General features: G+C 36.8%; 2 protein-coding genes across 5 annotated transcripts; one reads left to right on the top strand and one right to left on the bottom strand.

Annotated features, from left to right (window-relative positions):
- Positions 1–550: 550 nt before the first annotated feature.
- On the top strand, positions 551–8,583 carry FAM216A (family with sequence similarity 216 member A). 3 transcript variants are annotated; one of them, XM_061141932.1, is made up of 7 exons: positions 551–683; positions 2,203–2,237; positions 4,932–5,047; positions 5,681–5,810; positions 5,891–6,071; positions 6,945–7,027; positions 8,340–8,583. In XM_061141932.1, the coding sequence occupies exons 1-7, from the start codon at positions 592–594 to the stop codon at positions 8,456–8,458; spliced, it is 756 nt and encodes a 251-aa protein (XP_060997915.1). In that variant the 5' UTR covers positions 551–591; the 3' UTR covers positions 8,459–8,583. The 3 variants fall into 3 exon arrangements, with proteins under 3 accessions (XP_060997915.1, XP_060997914.1, XP_060997916.1); XM_061141931.1 differs by having other exon boundaries at positions 2,203–2,243; XM_061141933.1 differs by having other exon boundaries at positions 2,203–2,243; positions 5,681–5,826; positions 5,922–6,071.
- A 1,316-nt stretch (positions 8,584–9,899) lies between these two features.
- VPS29 (VPS29 retromer complex component) lies at positions 9,900–17,430 on the bottom strand. 2 transcript variants are annotated; one of them, XM_061141935.1, is made up of 4 exons: positions 17,326–17,430; positions 12,604–12,795; positions 10,641–10,876; positions 9,900–10,399 (listed from the first exon to the last, which is right to left on the bottom strand). In XM_061141935.1, the coding sequence occupies exons 1-4, from the start codon at positions 17,326–17,328 to the stop codon at positions 10,282–10,284; spliced, it is 549 nt and encodes a 182-aa protein (XP_060997918.1). In that variant the 5' UTR covers positions 17,329–17,430; the 3' UTR covers positions 9,900–10,281. The 2 variants fall into 2 exon arrangements, with proteins under 2 accessions (XP_060997918.1, XP_060997917.1); XM_061141934.1 differs by lacking the exon at positions 17,326–17,430 and adding an exon at positions 15,302–15,413.
- Between the last annotated feature and the right edge of the window lie 10 nt (positions 17,431–17,440).

Raw genomic sequence — 17,440 nt, 5'->3', positions numbered from 1 at the left:
CGCCTCCGACTACGGAGCGTCCCGAAGGCCAAATCCCAGGAGAAACGCGTTTTGCCAAAAGTCCCGGGATATTTTGCGCGTGCGCAGAAGTAGTTGGCGGAAATCAACCGTTGGGATTCTGGCAAGGTCTGGTTACCTTGGTGATAACGGACAACCGACAACGCTCCGCATCCCTCAGCGAGGTGCTTTGGTCCTTGGTTTGCGTACTGCTGTTTGACCTATATGGTGACCCTCAAAATTTGCAAATTTGCAGAGGGTCTGGATACTGAGGTGAAAGGCACCTTTCGTTTTGGAGGGAAAGTATACTTCCTTTCTGCTACCCATCCCTTCCACAAAAAGACGCAAGTGAACAAACGCGCAATCAACTAATGAACTCCCGCCCCTCCCCCAACTTAATTCCAGGATCTTGGATCTGCCCTCCCGCTTTCCCGAAGCTATTCGGGCAGTGTCCGGACTTCATCGGAGGGGGCTAGAATCCGGCGTCTGCCTCTTCACCCCCAATATCTCCCGGCCTGACGCACGCGTGCTGACACGGGAGGGGAGAGGGGAAATCTCTCGCACAGAGCTCGCGGTCAGGGTACCCGAGAGGAGATGTCCAACCAGGGTCCAGTGTCCGACTGGACGGAGTGCAGTTCCTCCGCAGAGCCGCCCGCAGTGGCCAGGGCCGAGGGTGGAGGCGGCGGGTGAGGCTGCGGGGCCCTGAGGGATTTGGGAGGATGGCCGTCAGCCCTGGGTCGTGATCCCCGGGTAGAGGAGGGGGTGGGAGCTGGCTGCTCCTGTGGACTGGTCCCTAGTGTACTGAAGTGAGAGGAAGGGGGAGCCTTTGTTGTGGCCGACTCACAGTTTAGGGGACGGGCTTCTGAGGAAAGCTGAGGACAAGGATTGGTGCAATGACTGACTAAACGCAGTGACTGCGACAGTCGTCTGGGTGCTTCTTGTGCCTCAGGGGGCGCTGCGAAATCTGCTTGAACGTTTGCCGTCTGGCCACTGTATTTCTACAAAAAGGGGTTGGCAGACTGGGGGTGGGGGCTTAGGGAGGCACCAAGGGAATAGAGGCTCAAAGGAGCGCTTCCAAATCAACAAATCATTTCCCTGTGTGACATTAGTCACCTTTATGTCAGATTGAGATTCAAAATCTGTAATGAGACAAGTTTTAGAGGCATCTTGATTTTGGCGTTTTCTTCACTCAATAGTTCCTTTTTCATAAATCCATTTTGAGCAGGTTTTTACTTTTTTTTTTTTTTTTAACTGCTTAGTGGGGACTTCTTTGTATTTTAATTTTTAATTGAAGAATAATTACTTTACAATATTGTATTGTTTTCTGCCATGGGTTTTTACTATTATTTCCTGGACGCTGAAGATAGTTAGTTGGTGAAATTACTGTTGGAGACAGTACCTCATCCCTTGCATCAGTTATTCCCTAAAAGTGAGAACTGCTGGATGTTCCTCTCAAGCCCACAGTCATGGCTCCTTCTGCACCCATGCCATCTTTAAAAATATATATGTGTGTTTGGTGCATTGATGACTTCTAAAGATGGAATGGTGCCATGTTCCTCTTTTCTGCTCCTCAGGGTGTTTAGCAAAGTTCTGGATCCTAGTATATCAGAGCATCAGTGAATGGTCATTGAAAAAATTGCAGGAAGAGGAAAAGGGGAGTGTTTTGTCTTAATTTGAGAACAGAAAAAATGAACTGTACAAACATTCTAGACCAACTTAGTTCCAGTACACCTTAAATTACATATAATAATTTTATTAAGAATAAAGGGGTAATTAGCCTCCAACTAATAAAAAAAAATTTAAAAAAAACTTACGGTGCCAAAAAAAAAAAAAAAAAAGAATAAAGGGAAAAAAAAGAATAAAGGAAGAAAATACCATGGATAGCACAGAAGCCAAATTACTTCATTGAGCTCAGTGTAGGAATTAGATTCTGAGGCTGTAAAAGTAAGGCCAAATCTGGCTTAAAGTAAATCCTTTATATATATAGTATGGTAAAAATCTCTGATAACTCATTTTGAAAAAGCCTGGAGTCATTAGGATATAACCAGAATTATAGGAGAAGGTTTTGCAAGACATATCTGATAGAAATGAAAAGTAAAAAGCATATGTAATACTGTCCTTATTTTTCATTTAAAATACTTTATTTAATGCTTATACAACTGTCAATTGTTACATATTATATACATCCTTTTTTTCTTAAAACAGATCAGCTGGACATTCTTATTACCAGAATTCCAAAGGTACTGGTGAGTATATAAAGCAGATAATATGTATCAATAATATGGGTAAGAGAAGTAAATTTTGCTATAACTACTAACACAGTGGAGTTTTTAAAAGCCTTTATTAGCATCTTTGGTAAACTCAGTTTTTAAGATTTTCAAAGAACAATCCAGCAGGTTCTTTGTCTCCTGCTAATATATCTCACATCAGGGACTTCCCTGGTGGTTCAGTGGCTAGGACTCTGTGCTGTCAGTTCAGGGAGCCCAAGTTTGATCTCTGGGCAAAGAACTAGATCACATGCTGCAACTAAGACCTGGAGCAGCCAAATAAAATAATGCACATCAAAAGAGTACTTCAAAATTGCAGTGAATCTGAAAAGAACTGTTTATAACTGATGTTGGTTGAAAGGACAGAACATAACCTGGGGTTTATAGTAATACTAATACAAAGATTGAAGGAAAAAATTCTCAACTGTACAACTTCAAAGAACATAAAATATTATTCAGTGCTGTTGTTTTCCTCTCACTTGAAATTAAGGATATAGTTGCTGGAGGTAAGAGGTTAAGACAGGCCCCCAAAGACCTCTCACTAACTTTTTGTGGGTGAGCAATTTCAATTCAAATGATACATAAAACTTGAATTCACTTTGCTTTTTCTTGGAAAATTTATAGTCCTTACAGTTACCTAGGAAAAACACTCACACATATTTGTGTGTGTATGTATATATCCACATTATTTTATATACATGTGGGTGTTTTAAAATGGAATTGCTGAATCACATGGCAATTCTGTTTAATTTTTTGAGGAACTGCCATACTGTTTACTCAGCAGCTGCACCATGTTGTATTTCCAGCAGCAACACACAGAGGTCCAGTTTCTCCACATCCTAGCTAACACTTGTTTTCATTTTTTGATGAGAAGGAAATGGCAACCCACTCTAGTATTCTCGACTGAGAATCCCATGGATGGAGGAGCCTGGCAGGCTACAGTCCATGGAGTCAAAAAGAGTCGGACATGACTGAGCGACTTCACTCACTTTCTCTCACTTTCATACTTATGGATATGAAGTGATATCCCATTGTGATTTTGATTGCATTTCCCTAATGATTAGTGATAGTGAACACCTTTTCATGTGTTCATTAACCACTTGTGTATCTTCTTTGAAGACATCTAAAGTCTATTCAAGTCCATAGCCCATTTTCAGCTGGGTTGTTTGCTGTGTTTAACTATTGTTTTTAAAAATTTCATTTTCTGTAAAGAAATGCTGCTAAGCTTCTGAGGAATTAAATTTTAGTCCCAGTCCTAATATGCACCTCAGAACTATTAACAAGGACACACAAAATATATTCTTAGATAATTACTCCACACTTATGACTTGGAAAGACTTAAAAAAATAAACTTTTAGTATGTTGAATTGGTGTTCATTTTATTATTACAGATTTCAAATTATGTTTAAGGATCATAATAACATAATTTCTGGATGATTTTGTATTTGTTGGTAAATCAGCTAGTCCTTTAGTATGCAAATGTAATTCTTAGTCATCTGCACTAACCATCCAATTTCCCAAAATCTTGAAGAAGTAACTAAATTTAAGGTTTAATATGTAAAATTACAGTGGCTTCGTTATCAATAATAATTGAAACAAAACTGTGCTTATTTAGTTTACCTAGTACAGATTTTTAACTTGGAATTTGTTCTGCCAGCTTTGTTTGTAATAGCCCCAAACTGGAAACAACCCAGATTTGCATCAAGAAGTGGATGGATAATCAAACTGTGGTATATACATGCAATGGAATAAAACCCAAGAATTAAAAGGCACTATCTATTGTTACACATTACATAAATGGATCTCAAAATAATTATGTTGAGCGAAAGACGTCAGACAAAACCAGAATATATACTGTATGTTTCCATTTATAGCAAACTCAAGAAACTAAGCTATAGTGATAGAAAACACATCAGTGGTTGCTTGGAGAGAGGAAGTGTATGGGGAGGATAGGAATGTAAAAAAAGAGTTATTTTCTTATTAAACTTTGCCAGGCACTGTTTTTCCCCAAACTGCTAGTAATCCTGAGTTATCTTAACATATGTGAAGCTAAAAACTACTTTCCATTCTTCTGGGAAAACATCTCAACTTTTATTTTTTTTTTTTCAACTTTTATTTTTATTAAAAGCAATTACTTTAATCTACCTACATCTGTATTTAAAACAATGAAATAACTGAAATTATGTAAAAATAAGTTTTAATTAATTTCTGCAAAGCTCTTCATTATAACACTGTCTTATTAAAGGAACAAAATGTGTGTTATTCTATGTTGTGTCCAATATAAAATTTTGAAATTACATACCGAAGTCAAGTGAATGATAAAATATTTTTGAAAATCTTTTAAAAGCACAAGTCCTGCATGTATATTCCTGTTTAGTGTGGTCTGACATACAATGAACTAAAGCAGTATACTGTCAACAGTTTGCATCTCAGCTGAGTTCAAAATAATATTGTCCAGATGTAATGATTATATATAGTAAATATTTATAAATATCTTCGATTTTTTGTGTGCTCTAAAACCAAATGGCAATCATAAAGTCTCTTCAAATTTAAGTTTGACTAAAATTAGTACTGCAGAATAATCATTTACACATGTAAACAGATAGATCTTAATAATTGTTAAACCAGTCTTTGCTCATGAGATTCACATAATGTCCTTGCATACAGACAGAATCAAAGATGGACACAAAGTGAACTCACCTAGACCCAAGCTGCAAGAGTTATGGAAAATGCCTCAAACAATTCACACCCCTAAGTCAATGACAGAGCCTTTCTCTCTAAAGGTATGCTAATTAATACCAATATTTTATTTAAATGCTAATAGTCTGTATTCAGAGTTGAACTTTTTATTGAATCTAGTTAAGAGGGTAAAGCACTGTAGAACACAAGTATACCTAGCACATTGTCTAGGAGTCCATAAATATCTGCTGGGTAAACTCATGAATCAATGCAAGAATTTTATCATTATAGATTCCCTTTCATATGAATATTTTCATGCTTTATGATACTTTGGCTTTAATGTACACTTCTTCACTCTAGAAGCTTAGTGCCCCAAGCACAAAGATGCCTGAGGAAAGTTCCACTCTAGAGATAGAAACCCAACCCCGTAGATTTTGCTCAAGGACTATAAAATTAAAAGCAAGCAAGAAAATGGCAACAAGCATTTCATGACTGTTGATCTGTATTACCCATTAAAGATCATAGCTGTCAGAATTAACCTCTCTAGAGCAATGTAAATTAGGGTTATTAAAGAGGTGTGCAAATTGGTAATTCTTGAGCCAGATTAATACAGTTGAATTTGCATAAGTAAAATGTACAGATGGTACAACACTCCTGAACATTTCATCCTTTCAGCTATGGAATATTGCCAACCTCTGTTCTACAATGCAGCCTACAAATCTTGTTTTGTCTTTTAGCATCCAGACCTCACCTTAGTCCAGAAGCGCTACCTGTGTAGCATTGCTAAGATCTATAATGCAAACTATCTGAGGACTTTAATGAAGAGGCATTACATGCATGTGATCCAGCGCAGCTCCCAAAAGCCAGGCAGGTGTACCTTCAGGTAGTTTTTCAATAGTTCTCACAAGAAATAAGAGAGCATTCTAACAGAGGTGATTTGCGTACAGGTGTCCTCACTCATCACAGGGGCCACCTCAGTTCTCGTTACTCACAGAAGCAGCATTACCCCTGTACTACATGGCGACACCAGCTGGAGAGAGAGGACTTGGGGCCTTCTAACATTGCAGCTGCATCTGCACCTGAGATGATACAACATTCGCTTTGGCGACCAGTGAGAAACAAAGAAGGGTCTGTTTCCTTTTGTTTCAGAGAAAAAATGTACCCCCAACTTTACTTGAAGGGTAGCTAAATGATGTTTTATCTCATGCTCCCTGTAAGTTCACTTTAAGTTCAGAATAGGTTGGACAAAGACACAGAAGAATGCTATCTTATGGCCTCTTTATTGAGCTGACTGGGATATGCTGCTGCTTTTATTTTTTTATATGTAATTTTATTTATTTATTTTTGGCTGCACTGGGTCTTTGTTGCTTTGCATGGACTTTTCTCCAGTTGCAGCGAGCAACTCTTCATTAAAGTGCACTGGCTTCTCATTGAGGTGGTTTCTCTTGTTGAGCACAGGCCCTTGGTGCACAGGCTTCAGCAGATGCAGCACGAACGCTCCAGTAGTTGTGGCTCAGAGGCTGAAGAGGGTGGGCTCAGTAGTTGTGGCTTGTGGAATCTTCCTGGACCAGGGATCAGATCCATGTCCCCTGCATTGGCAGGCATATTCTTATCCACTCTGCCACAAGTCCTGCTACTGCTTTTAGAATTTTGTGGAATTGTAAAAATTTCAATCAGCTAGAGCCCTTTTAAATGATTCCCACTTAAATTCAAAATACAAACTCTTCCAAAAGGAGAAGTATATGGTGGCTTCTGCACAGGGGAATACTATAAACCAAAAAGAAAACATGAGATTAAGATGCCTGATTATTCAACCTATGCTACAACTGATAGTTTTGCATCTCAGGATGCTTCAGGATGCAAAGTCATGTGAGAATTCAGGGGCTAAAAGGGTCTCTTTGGTGATGCTGGCAGCTTAATAAAAATTTGCATGGTCTTCCACATGTATTAGACAACTGTGCACTTTGCTAGTTCCAATTAAGATGCTTCTCTTTCTTACAGTTTAAAAACTGGATATGCATCTAAAACAAGATGTAAGTCATTGAAGATTTTTAGAAAACCAGGCAGAGTGTTCATGCCATCAGGTAAATGTGGAATTTTTAATATATGTTTTTAAAGATGTTATGCTTTAAAAATATTAAACCCAATATAGCTCCATTTCTATTAGAGAAGACATTAAAAATTTTGAAGTGTGATTTGCTTACATTGCTCCAAACAAAACTAAACATGAAGTCAATTTCTGTTTCCACATAAAAGAACCGTGGTCAGGGAAGTTAAGATTCAATATATTTCTAAGTAAAGATATTATAATCAAGGCCAGAGACTTAACAGAGAATGAAATTTGTCAGAACTCAGTGCCATAAACATGACCTTTTCATGACATAGCACTTCTTTTATGAGATAGTGTAATTTTTTGACAGACAGCATTGAAAACATTTTTTTGACTACTTGTGCAGCATTAGAGATCTTAGTTCCCTGACCAGGGATTGAACCCATGCCCCCTGCAGTGGAAGCAGAGTCTTAACCACTGAACCACCAGGGAAATACCCTGATAGCAAATTTTGTATGAATCAAATAGTTAACAAAGGGCTATATCACCTATACCATTTTGTTTAATATTCAACAAACCAGAGGAAGCAAACCAACCAATTATTAGCAAAATTTTGCAGAGCTACTCAGATAAATCCACATTTAGGAAGGATTGGCTTAAAGGATCCTTCTACCCCAAGTGTGACAAAATGAAAAAGGCAAGAGGAAGGAACACTGAATGCTCAGAGATATTTCTCAGAATTGATAAAGTGGAAAGGATTAAGTGGAAGTTAAACAATTACCTAGTTACTACCACAGTAGGAGGGAAGTGGGTAGGAAGTAGGGAAGTTAGGCCTTCTGAACCCCTATCCCACGGCTGTGTGACAGGACTGCTCGGCCCTGCTGTAAATACCATACTATGCCTACCCAAGAAATGAGGGAAATGGCAGGGTAGAACATAAGTATTGTTCCAAAAAGAACACCTGAAGGAAACCACAGACAGAGGAAAAGTCCCTGTGGTCCCCAAGAGAAAAGAAACAAGAAGAAACTTAAGGAATGGAGAATACTACAGCTATAACTTCCCCCAGTCAAAAGATTTTTGCAAAGCAATGGAAAAACAGGACTTAGTAGCAAAGAATTATATAATATAACCTGATTAGAATACAGTATTAGGCAACTTACTTTTAAAAAGAGATATTTAAGGGGAGGGGGAAGTCATGAAATTTTGAAAATTATAGGAAGTTTATGGCAAACGCTTATTAATAAGGTAGGTCATTTTGAAGCTTTTTCTTAAATACAAATCTCAATTTTCAGGATGAAATACTTTATTTCCAAAACAGACATTATAGACTCTTATTTTCCCTTTAGTTTCTACAAATGATTCTGAATCATACATGAATGAAGAAAAAAAGGAAGAAGATTTACTAAATAAGTGTATGCAATCAATGTCAATTGAAGAACAGGGAGAACATCTGATGTTAACTTGACAACTTGAGTATTGATGATGTGCCAAAGGTGGGGGAAGGGATTGTGAACTGTGTCCTCTCTCTACATTTAGGGCAGTATTGTTATTCAAGTAATTTTAGTTTGTTCAGAAACTTTTACGACAATATAAAAAGTTTGATGTAGTTTCATGTACTACTGATATTTATGTAATAAAATTTATGTGTAATACATGCTTGTATTCCTAGATACAATTAAAATTTATTGTCACCTAAAATCTGAATTATTTTTCTTTAAAGCTGACAAATGTATAATTCTTTCTGTTTACAGGTCCTAAAATAGCAACATTAGAATATCCTGGAAGTATTTTCCTCAGGCTGAGAAAATCTCTGAATATCCTGATATAGAACAGCCTTTGATAGAGATAATACCCTGCCTTGTAGAGAAGGTGCTCAATAAGTATTATCTTCTTGAACTTAAAAATAGAAATTTCAGTTTGCCCTATTTTATGAAAACTGCCAAACACTTGGACTCTCAAACTAAAGATTTAAGTTTTAATACAACAGTACTAAAAAAAAAAAATAATAATACAGCAGTACTATAATTAGTACAATAGTTGTACTAACAAAAGAACTAGTCACATTTTCACTCTAGTGTCCTTGCCTTCTAAACATCAGTGTTTAAAAAAAATTTTTTTTTAATTTTTTGAGGTATAGTTGATATACAATATTATATAAGTTTCAGGTATACAACACACTGATTCACAATTTTTAAAGGTTATACTCCATTTATAGTTATAAAATATTAGCTATATTCCCTATGTTATACAATATATCCTTGTAGCTTATTTGTTTATATTTTAAGTTTGTACCTTTTGATCCCTTTATTCCTATCTTGCCTCACCCCCTGGTAACCACTAATTTGTTCTCTATATCCATGTTTCCTTTTTGTTATATTCACTAGTTTATTTTTTAGATTCCACAAACAAGTGATATCTATAGTAATCTGTCTTTCCCTGACTTTATCTAGCATAATACCCTCCAAGTCTATCCATGTTGCTGCAAATGGCAAAATTTCACTCTTTTTAATGGCGAGTAATATTCACCACATCTTCTTTATCCATTCATCTGTTGATGAATCCTTAGGTTCTTTCCATATCTTGGCAATTGTAAATAATACTGCTATTAACACTGGGGTGCATGTATCTTCCTGAATTAAACATTAATGTTTGCAAAATTTTGTTAAAACTTAAAAAGAACAGGGCATTTAAAAGCAACAGTCTGAAAAAATCTCTGGATTTACTATATAAATACTCTTTAGAAAATAAAACCTGAGTCCAACATTATGATCTAGAACAGTTGTTAAGGAATGAGCTCTGAAAACTCATATCTCATCTACCTTATCACTGGAACACTTGTCTGCAGTTTCATTTGGCCTCTTATTTTCATGATTTTTAAAAATTAAAACACAGTTTAATCAAGAAAGTATAAATGAAAGGTAACTGTTTATTACTGGAGAAGAGAAAAATGTATACAAGAAAGTCTAGATTCTTCCTCTTCATGCACTACTGGTAATAAAGTTCCAAATATCAACTATGAAGATATTTACAAGGATAAATTTTTCTTAATGTGTGACCATTTACTGTGTGGTGAACATTTTTTCATAGAAATCATATAGTTAAACTAAATATAATCTTATAGTTTACAAGAAGCTCCAACATTGTATTAACAGAAGACAATATATTTTACTGCAAAATATTATAAAAGTGATACAATTTTGTGGCTCTTAAATGTTTAATTACTTGAGTTGAACAGGGTAATGAAAAAAAAAAAAGCCCAGCAGAAAAATCAACAGGACAGGCCTGGCTTTAAGATTTTTTGTATTCGATTCGTTCTACTTTCACATCATCTCCAATTAGCTGATACACATAAGTGACAACTGTAGAAGCCTGGATATCCATCAACACAAATGAAGGAATAATGTTTCTGGAAGAAAATATAAATAATGTCATTGTTTTGTATTAAAAAGTCATAGCATTATAAATTTCAATTTAGGATGACAATTGGGTTTCAAGGAGAAATCTGGTTGTTAGACATATTAAAGATAATCACCAATAGAATACTGCCAAAAAGGCTGTAATTATTTAAATAATCACATTTATCTTTTACGAAATGTCACATGTGCAATTATTAACTTTATAAAACCCCCAAATTGCATACTACTCACGTTTCCAAGGCATTATATGCTCCAGTGGCAGAACCTGGATTAATGTAGAATTTGTTTTCATGCTCAAATGCTTCAAATTTATGTGTATGTCCTGAAATAAGAATGTCCACATCAAACTGCCTCTGCAATAGGGCTAGGCTGGCCATATCTCCCCATGGAATAACTTGATGTCCATGGATCAAACCAATTTTGAACTGCCCAACAGTCACAACTTTCTGCTCTGGATAATTCAGATTCTAAAATATGAAATAGACATAAAAAAATAGTTCAGAGATATTGATGTTTATAAATAAGTTTCTTTTAAATATTCAGTCTCATATGGGTGTTTTGAAACAGTGTTCCACAACCAACAAATCTGTTAAATATCTGATTTCTTCTCAATCTCTAAGGCTATAACTGCTCAAAACATAACTTCCTTCAGGAGAACTGGAATTTATCATGCAATCTCCTTACTAAGTTTATTTTCATAGACTATGAGTTCTTTACAGAGTAATTCCCCCAAATTTGTGTTTCCTCTAAGAATCCAAGGAATATGACCTGTAAGCTAGGATGTGTTGAAATTACATCCCAGGCTTTAATAGTTACATAGATGGCTTAGAATAATAATGATAGTTAACACTTATGTAGCACTTAGTATGAACCAGGCACTCTTCTAAGAGGTTATAAATGTCAACCTATGTAATACTTACAAACAACCCTAAGAGGTAGGTTTCATTTTGACCCCCATTTTATGGATGAGGAAAATAAGGCACAAAGAGGTTAAAATAGCTTGCCTAAGGTCACAGTTTATTAACTATTTAAGCCAAGATCTAAACCCTGGAAGTATGGCTCCAGGGTTGGTGAATTTATTAGCAAATTAGAAGCAAAAAAAATTTAATTCTTGCTACTGAAACTAGCATATCACAAACAGAACTCCTAATATATTTTTAATAATCCAAACCTATACTCTGTTGACAAGATGTCTGCCCTTTCCCATTTCATCACCCCCAACCCTCATCCCACCTTCATGCCAACAACTCTAGTTTATTCAAACTTAACTGCAAAAAAAAAGGAGCACCAGTGAAGTTAAATAATTTATGAAAAATCTTCTATTTCCAGAAATACAAAATAAAAATTTCACACTAGAGTCAGGTTTACTAAGCTTGACCATACGGTGTTAACACTGGCAGGGGTCTTAAAAATCATCTATTCTAATCTTATTTACATAGTAGGGAACTAAGAAGATACAGCTTGCCTAAAATCTCAGTATTAATTAATAGGCAAAGTTTGAACTTTAGGACTCCTTATTTTTTCTCTAAGGCAAGATTTGTTGAGATATAACTTCCATACAGGAAAATTACTCTTTTTGATATACAATTCAAGAAGTTTGACAAATACATATAGTCGTGCTGCCACAATCAAGATACAAAAGTCTACCCCCTCCTCAAAACTTCTTCATGCCTGTTTATAGTTAACCCTTGAGATACGGAGCCATGGCAGGATTTTTAGCAGAGAAGTGATGTGATCTTACTTCACCTATAAAAGGTCACTCGGGCTACTACTTGGAGAACAAACTATGGAGGAAGCAAGGGTAGAATCAGGAAGTTGGACATAGTAAAGTGATATGGTGGCTTAGAAAGGGATAGCAGAGGTGGTGGCAGTTAAACTCCTAACAAAAACTTTGCATTCTAAATGATAACACTACAAAAAATAGTAACAAAACCGTATCAATTCAGTTAGAACAAGTATGTAACATTTAATAAGCAGTCTAAAATCAGGGATTTTCAAACTGTACATATAGTAATTTTTCACTGGAACACTAGGAAAAAAAAAAAGACCTTAACAGTTGAGAAACTCTGGTCTAAAAAATAAAGCTTATACAAATATAAGAAGAAAAGGAAATATTTCATGAATATATAGTCAATGCAACAGGAAAAAAAAAAGAAAAAGGAAGTATTTGGGAAGGCAAAGGGAAGTACATCACCTCATCGAAGTCTCCTCTCACAATATGGACATCGCCAGCCAGAGTCTTGAGATAGTCATAACTCTCTTTGGTGCAAAGGTTTCCAGTGCAGAGAATGTGCTGAATCTTCCCTGGCACCAGCAGTTTTTTGAACTTAGCTGGCAAACTGTTGCACCGATGTGGGATGTGCAGGTCTCCTAATACCAACACCAACTTTAAAGTGTCAAGGTGAGAAAAGGTGTAATGTTAAACATGATTTCAAAATAAGATATTCTCCCATAACTCTTTTTTTTTCCCATAACTCTTTTAAATTAATCAGAGACTCCAGAACCCCAAAGAGCAGAACTTATTCACACAGTTCCTATCATGAACATTTTAACAATACATGTGATTCTAAATCAATCTTAGTTTATTTTGGTCATAAATAGGTGTGCACACAATACAAGTAACCATTCTACTCATTGAGAATAAAACCAAGCTTTCTAAAGTAATTCATTTAGAGACCTATAAAATTAAACTCCATAAAAAAACTGAAAAATATTCTGAGTCCTATGGAATTTGACATGATAATTCATATTTCTGCAGTTTAAAATGTAAAACATATTGATTCCAGGGATATTAATAAAAAGAATGGTTAAAATTATAATGATAGAGAAAAAAGTTAATTCTATAATTTACTATGTTGACAACTATTTGGAGGAAGAGTAGCCAAAATTTACAATATTTGTTACTTAAAATATTAACTATACCATTACAGAAAAATAAAAACAGCCTATACCTCAAAGAGTTTCAGCAGGACAAATGTGCTTTTGAATTATAATCTTTGTTATCCTCTCTTTCTTTCATCATTAGAAGTCCTGTCATATTTTTGTCTGGCTTAAATATCCTCAGTTTAGTTCCCAAACTTAAAATAACAAATCACAATTTTCATGTACATTAGAGCATTAAAAAAAAGAAAGGAAGATCAACCAAATAAGTGATAAATTCAGCAGGAGGTGGTTTAGAGTTGGAACATAATCTCAGATGATAAAAACAAATTCTGCACATAAATACAAAAGAATTAAAAAACCTCAATTCTGTGAATTTTTAATTTTAAAATTTCAAGATTTGACATGTATACATCATTTAACAGAATATTGTCAAAAAGGTCATATAAAAATAGTTATCTGCCCTCCAAAGGACAACAGAATCAATTTCTCCATGTGGATTAGTATAAACACCTTCAGATGAGATCAGGGTGGTGTGGCCATACAGTATGCTGCTGCTGCTAAGTCGCTTCAGTCGTGTCCGACTCTGTGCGACCCCATAGACGGCAGCCCACTGGCTCCTCTGTCCCTGGGATTCTCCAGGCAGGAATACTGGAGTGGGTTGCCATTTCCTTCTCCAATGCATGAAAGTAAAAAGTGAAAGTGAAGTCGCTCAGTCGTGCCTGACTCTTAGCGACCCCATGGACTGCAGCCTACCAGGCTCCTCCGTCCATGGGATTTTCCAGGCAAGAGTACTGGAGTGGGGTGCCATTGCCTTCTCCAATAGACAGTATAGGCACCTTCTTTCTACAACAGGATGTCTTCCCACAGACGTCCCATCCATAAGACCTTTAACTGGTTTCAAAGAAGGTATGACTATTCCTTAATATTACCAAAGAAAATATTAACTGTCTTAAACAAGATAAACATAAAAGTTTGGCCACCACAGACTTTGTAAAGTAAAATTAATCAAGAGGTGTAAAATTAAAATTATTACCACAATAAGCTTGATTCATCTTGCAACAAATATCAAAATGATCACAAACAAAAGGAAATGTCAACAGAACATACAGTAACCAAAGTAACACAATGTAACAAAACCCGTGCACTTTAAAAGAAATTATTAAATAAGCTTCTTTACAAAGAGTAGTTTCAGCTGGTATTTGCTCTATGACTTATATTGTTTCAATCCAGATCTCAGTGGACAAAACATCTATAAAACTAAAAACCACCACATAGTTTCCACCCTCAGTGGTAATCAATACAAAAGTACCTGCAGATAGAACAATCTTCATCTTTAGAGGGGGATCCCTTCAGATATGGATTGAAGTGCATAGTTAATGTGGGAAGCTGGCATTTAAGAAAAAGGTAAAAAAAAACACATATTTCTATATTAAAAAAAAAAAAGAACCTCAAACTCATAAATTAAGGGTATAGGACTGTAACAGGTTGAAAATGTTTGGGACTAATCATGAATGAGCTGTTCAATCTAAGTGTGGCTGAACAAACATTCATAAAACGTGATACTTTATAATGATCAATAACCTGAATTCTATAATGTACTGTGGATTATGCCCAAGTGTACCTACACTATTGGCAGTTTAAAGATGTAACAATGAAAGGCTACAAAGAAGTTATTTTAAATTAATAAGAATCCTTACTAGGAATCTGGTTTCTTGCAGCTAATGAAATTATATGGGGAACAGTGTCACATAACAAATGTCATACTTGAGCAGCATCTTTGCCCAAATTCCACACTTTGACAGTGCAGGTTAGACACAGATTACATAGAGTCTTTTAAGATGGCAAAAGATTCTGGAAATGGCAGTCTTGTTAAATTCAAATAAAGAACCAATCTAATCAAAGCACAGAAAATTTGGTTACTTGCTATTTGATAGACTGTAAAAGGGTGAAATCCCAGTAATCAGCCACCCCACCACCACTGTTAGTAGGAGCTAAGAGAAGAAACTTACTCTGTGCCCAGCCTTAGTGGAATGAAGAAGTTGATTGCAGACAGGGGAATGAAAAAAAAAAAAAGGGTGAAACATGACCAATGTTAAAAGAAAGCAACGAAAAGAAACAAACCAAAAAAAGAACAAAAAACTCATCAAATGAATAAGCAAACAATTGTTAATGATTTCTGAGTGTTATGAAAGAAAATGTTAAAAATCAGCTTTGCTCAAAACAATACCAAAAGAACCATTTGCTGTACTATTAAATATCACACACACACACACACATTTACAATCTTTTCTAATTTTCTTAATCTCACTCTCCACTTTGACACCTATCCCTTTTGTTTGTTGTTCTGTTTAGAATTTTACAAAACAATTTGGAAAATTCACCACCGATAGCTTAAATGAAAGCTAACATTTTCTGGATTCTTTAGGCTTAATTATTCTTTAAATACATTGATTTTAATTCTCTTATGTTTAAAATTCTAGTAGTTGGAAAATTATGCTGCAGCTAGGTCATTATTTTGTACAGAAGATCTAACACAGCACTATGAATACATCATCAAGTCACTAGATCCAGCTAAAACTGGACTTTTCCCCACACCTAAATTTGTCGCCCACAGACTCTGGATACTGCTGAATATTAAACATTTTTAGTCTCTTTACCAAATAAAATGCTTTTAATTGTAAAAGAATCCATCAATGCTAAACCTTGCCCAGTTCTATTTCACATGAAAAGTGATACTTCAGTACAACTAACCTGAAAAACTACCTCTCAAAAAAACCTCAGGAACATGAATACTTAAATCATGTCAGGTAATTTCATCTTCTCCCTGCGATAAGATGTCTCAAAATTACTGTTAACTGGACTGCTCTAATCTGGAGTCTGTTTAGAAGCAAAAATCATTAAGTGAGATTAGAGTCTCTAACTTATACAAAGAACTAAAGAACCACAGACCACGAATGTCACGGTTATAAGGCACCTTAAAGGTTGTTTGTTATAGAATTACGATTATCTTAAAAATGCACTGGATGTTCATCACAGAGAGAAGTCCCTTTTTATCAACAAACACCAAGATCATCAGAGCCCCTTTTCAAACCGTTCTTAACTTTTCAGAGAATCAAGGGCACTTTGAAAATCTGATTACAGCTATTAGGCATCTCCAGCAGCAGCTCCCAAATTTTCACGTAGGAAGGTCTTAGGGGTACCGACTTATTGGGGGTGAGGGGTTGATGGGCCGGTCCGGGGCAATCCGATGGACAATGAGGTAAAGCTTCCCAAACTCCTCCTGGCCGCCAATAATGGCCCTTTAACTAGAAGAACATACGTACTCACAAAATCAGCTCGAAAACCATTAAGGAATTCTACTGTAAAGGGTCGTAATATCCTGAAGCAGCAAGTAGTACCAGCAATTCTAACCACCCCCCCCCCAAAAAAAAAAGCCAAATCCAGTCCTTTGAGGGTACACCGCCACATTTCAATGGCATCTGCACGTTATTTCAGGGAAGAAAAGAGACTTCTTATCCCCTTTCCCCAGATATTAAATTTAAATGGGTAGGGAATTCTACTCGCTTCTTCCCGTTTTGCATCCGAGAAGCCAGTTTTCGCCACATGGGGGTGGTAACCAGTGGGTTACCAACCAGCGGGAGGTGCTTTTTGCGGGAAAGGAACTAGGAAACGTCTGGAAACGGAGGAGATCCCGTGGCTCGTTTCTCGGGGACTCCCAAGACACAGGCCCAAAGCCTTTCCCGGCTCGGGCGTGCGGGTCTCGTGACAGAAGAAGCAGCTGAGAGTGGCCCTTTCCGCCTTCGGACGTCCTCCGGCCCCTGGGGCTGGGATGCAAGGCCCGGGCTGGCCGCACCCAGAGGTGGCCGCTCTCTTTCCTCCTTTGCCTTTCCCCAGGCACCAGCCCAGGCCGCGGTCGCGCCCGTCACGGCCTCCAGGATCACCCAAGCCCTCGCCCAGTGACTCCCAGCGGCTCCCAACGACGCAGAACCTCAGCCGAGAGGCAGGCCTCGGTGGTCGCAACAGCGGTACTCACCATCCTGTCACTGGGCTCCGCTCAGTCACCACAATCGCCGCCGCCTTCTCTTCCTCACACTTCTCGGCGACCCGCCCACCTCGCTCAAAACCAATGAAAAGAGAGGTCAGCAAGA

This window comes from Dama dama, chromosome 5 (genome assembly GCF_033118175.1).
Source record: "Dama dama isolate Ldn47 chromosome 5, ASM3311817v1, whole genome shotgun sequence".
Classification (NCBI taxonomy): Eukaryota; Metazoa; Chordata; class Mammalia; order Artiodactyla; family Cervidae; genus Dama; species Dama dama.
Note: the sequence above shows the minus strand (reverse complement) of the source record. Positions and strands in the feature narration are given on the sequence as shown.

Excerpts from the sequence above, each read along its gene's own strand:
- FAM216A (XM_061141931.1), top strand. The coding sequence starts at position 592 with ATGTCCAACCAGGGTCCAGTGTCCGACTGGACGGAGTGCAGTTCCTCC. Across the intron at positions 2,244-4,931 it reads CCAGAATTCCAAAGGTACTG|ACAGAATCAAAGATGGACAC; the intron begins GTGAGTATATAA and ends CCTTGCATACAG. Across the intron at positions 6,072-6,944 it reads CCAGTGAGAAACAAAGAAGG|TTTAAAAACTGGATATGCAT; the intron begins GTCTGTTTCCTT and ends TCTTTCTTACAG.
- VPS29 (XM_061141934.1), bottom strand. The coding sequence starts at position 15,376 with ATGTTTCACCCTTTTTTTTTTTTTCATTCCCCTGTCTGCAATCAACTT. Across the intron at positions 12,796-15,301 it reads CCACTAAGGCTGGGCACAGA|TTGGTGTTGGTATTAGGAGA; the intron begins GTAAGTTTCTTC and ends GACACTTTAAAG. Across the intron at positions 10,877-12,603 it reads TGAGAGGAGACTTCGATGAG|AATCTGAATTATCCAGAGCA; the intron begins GTGATGTACTTC and ends TTCATATTTTAG.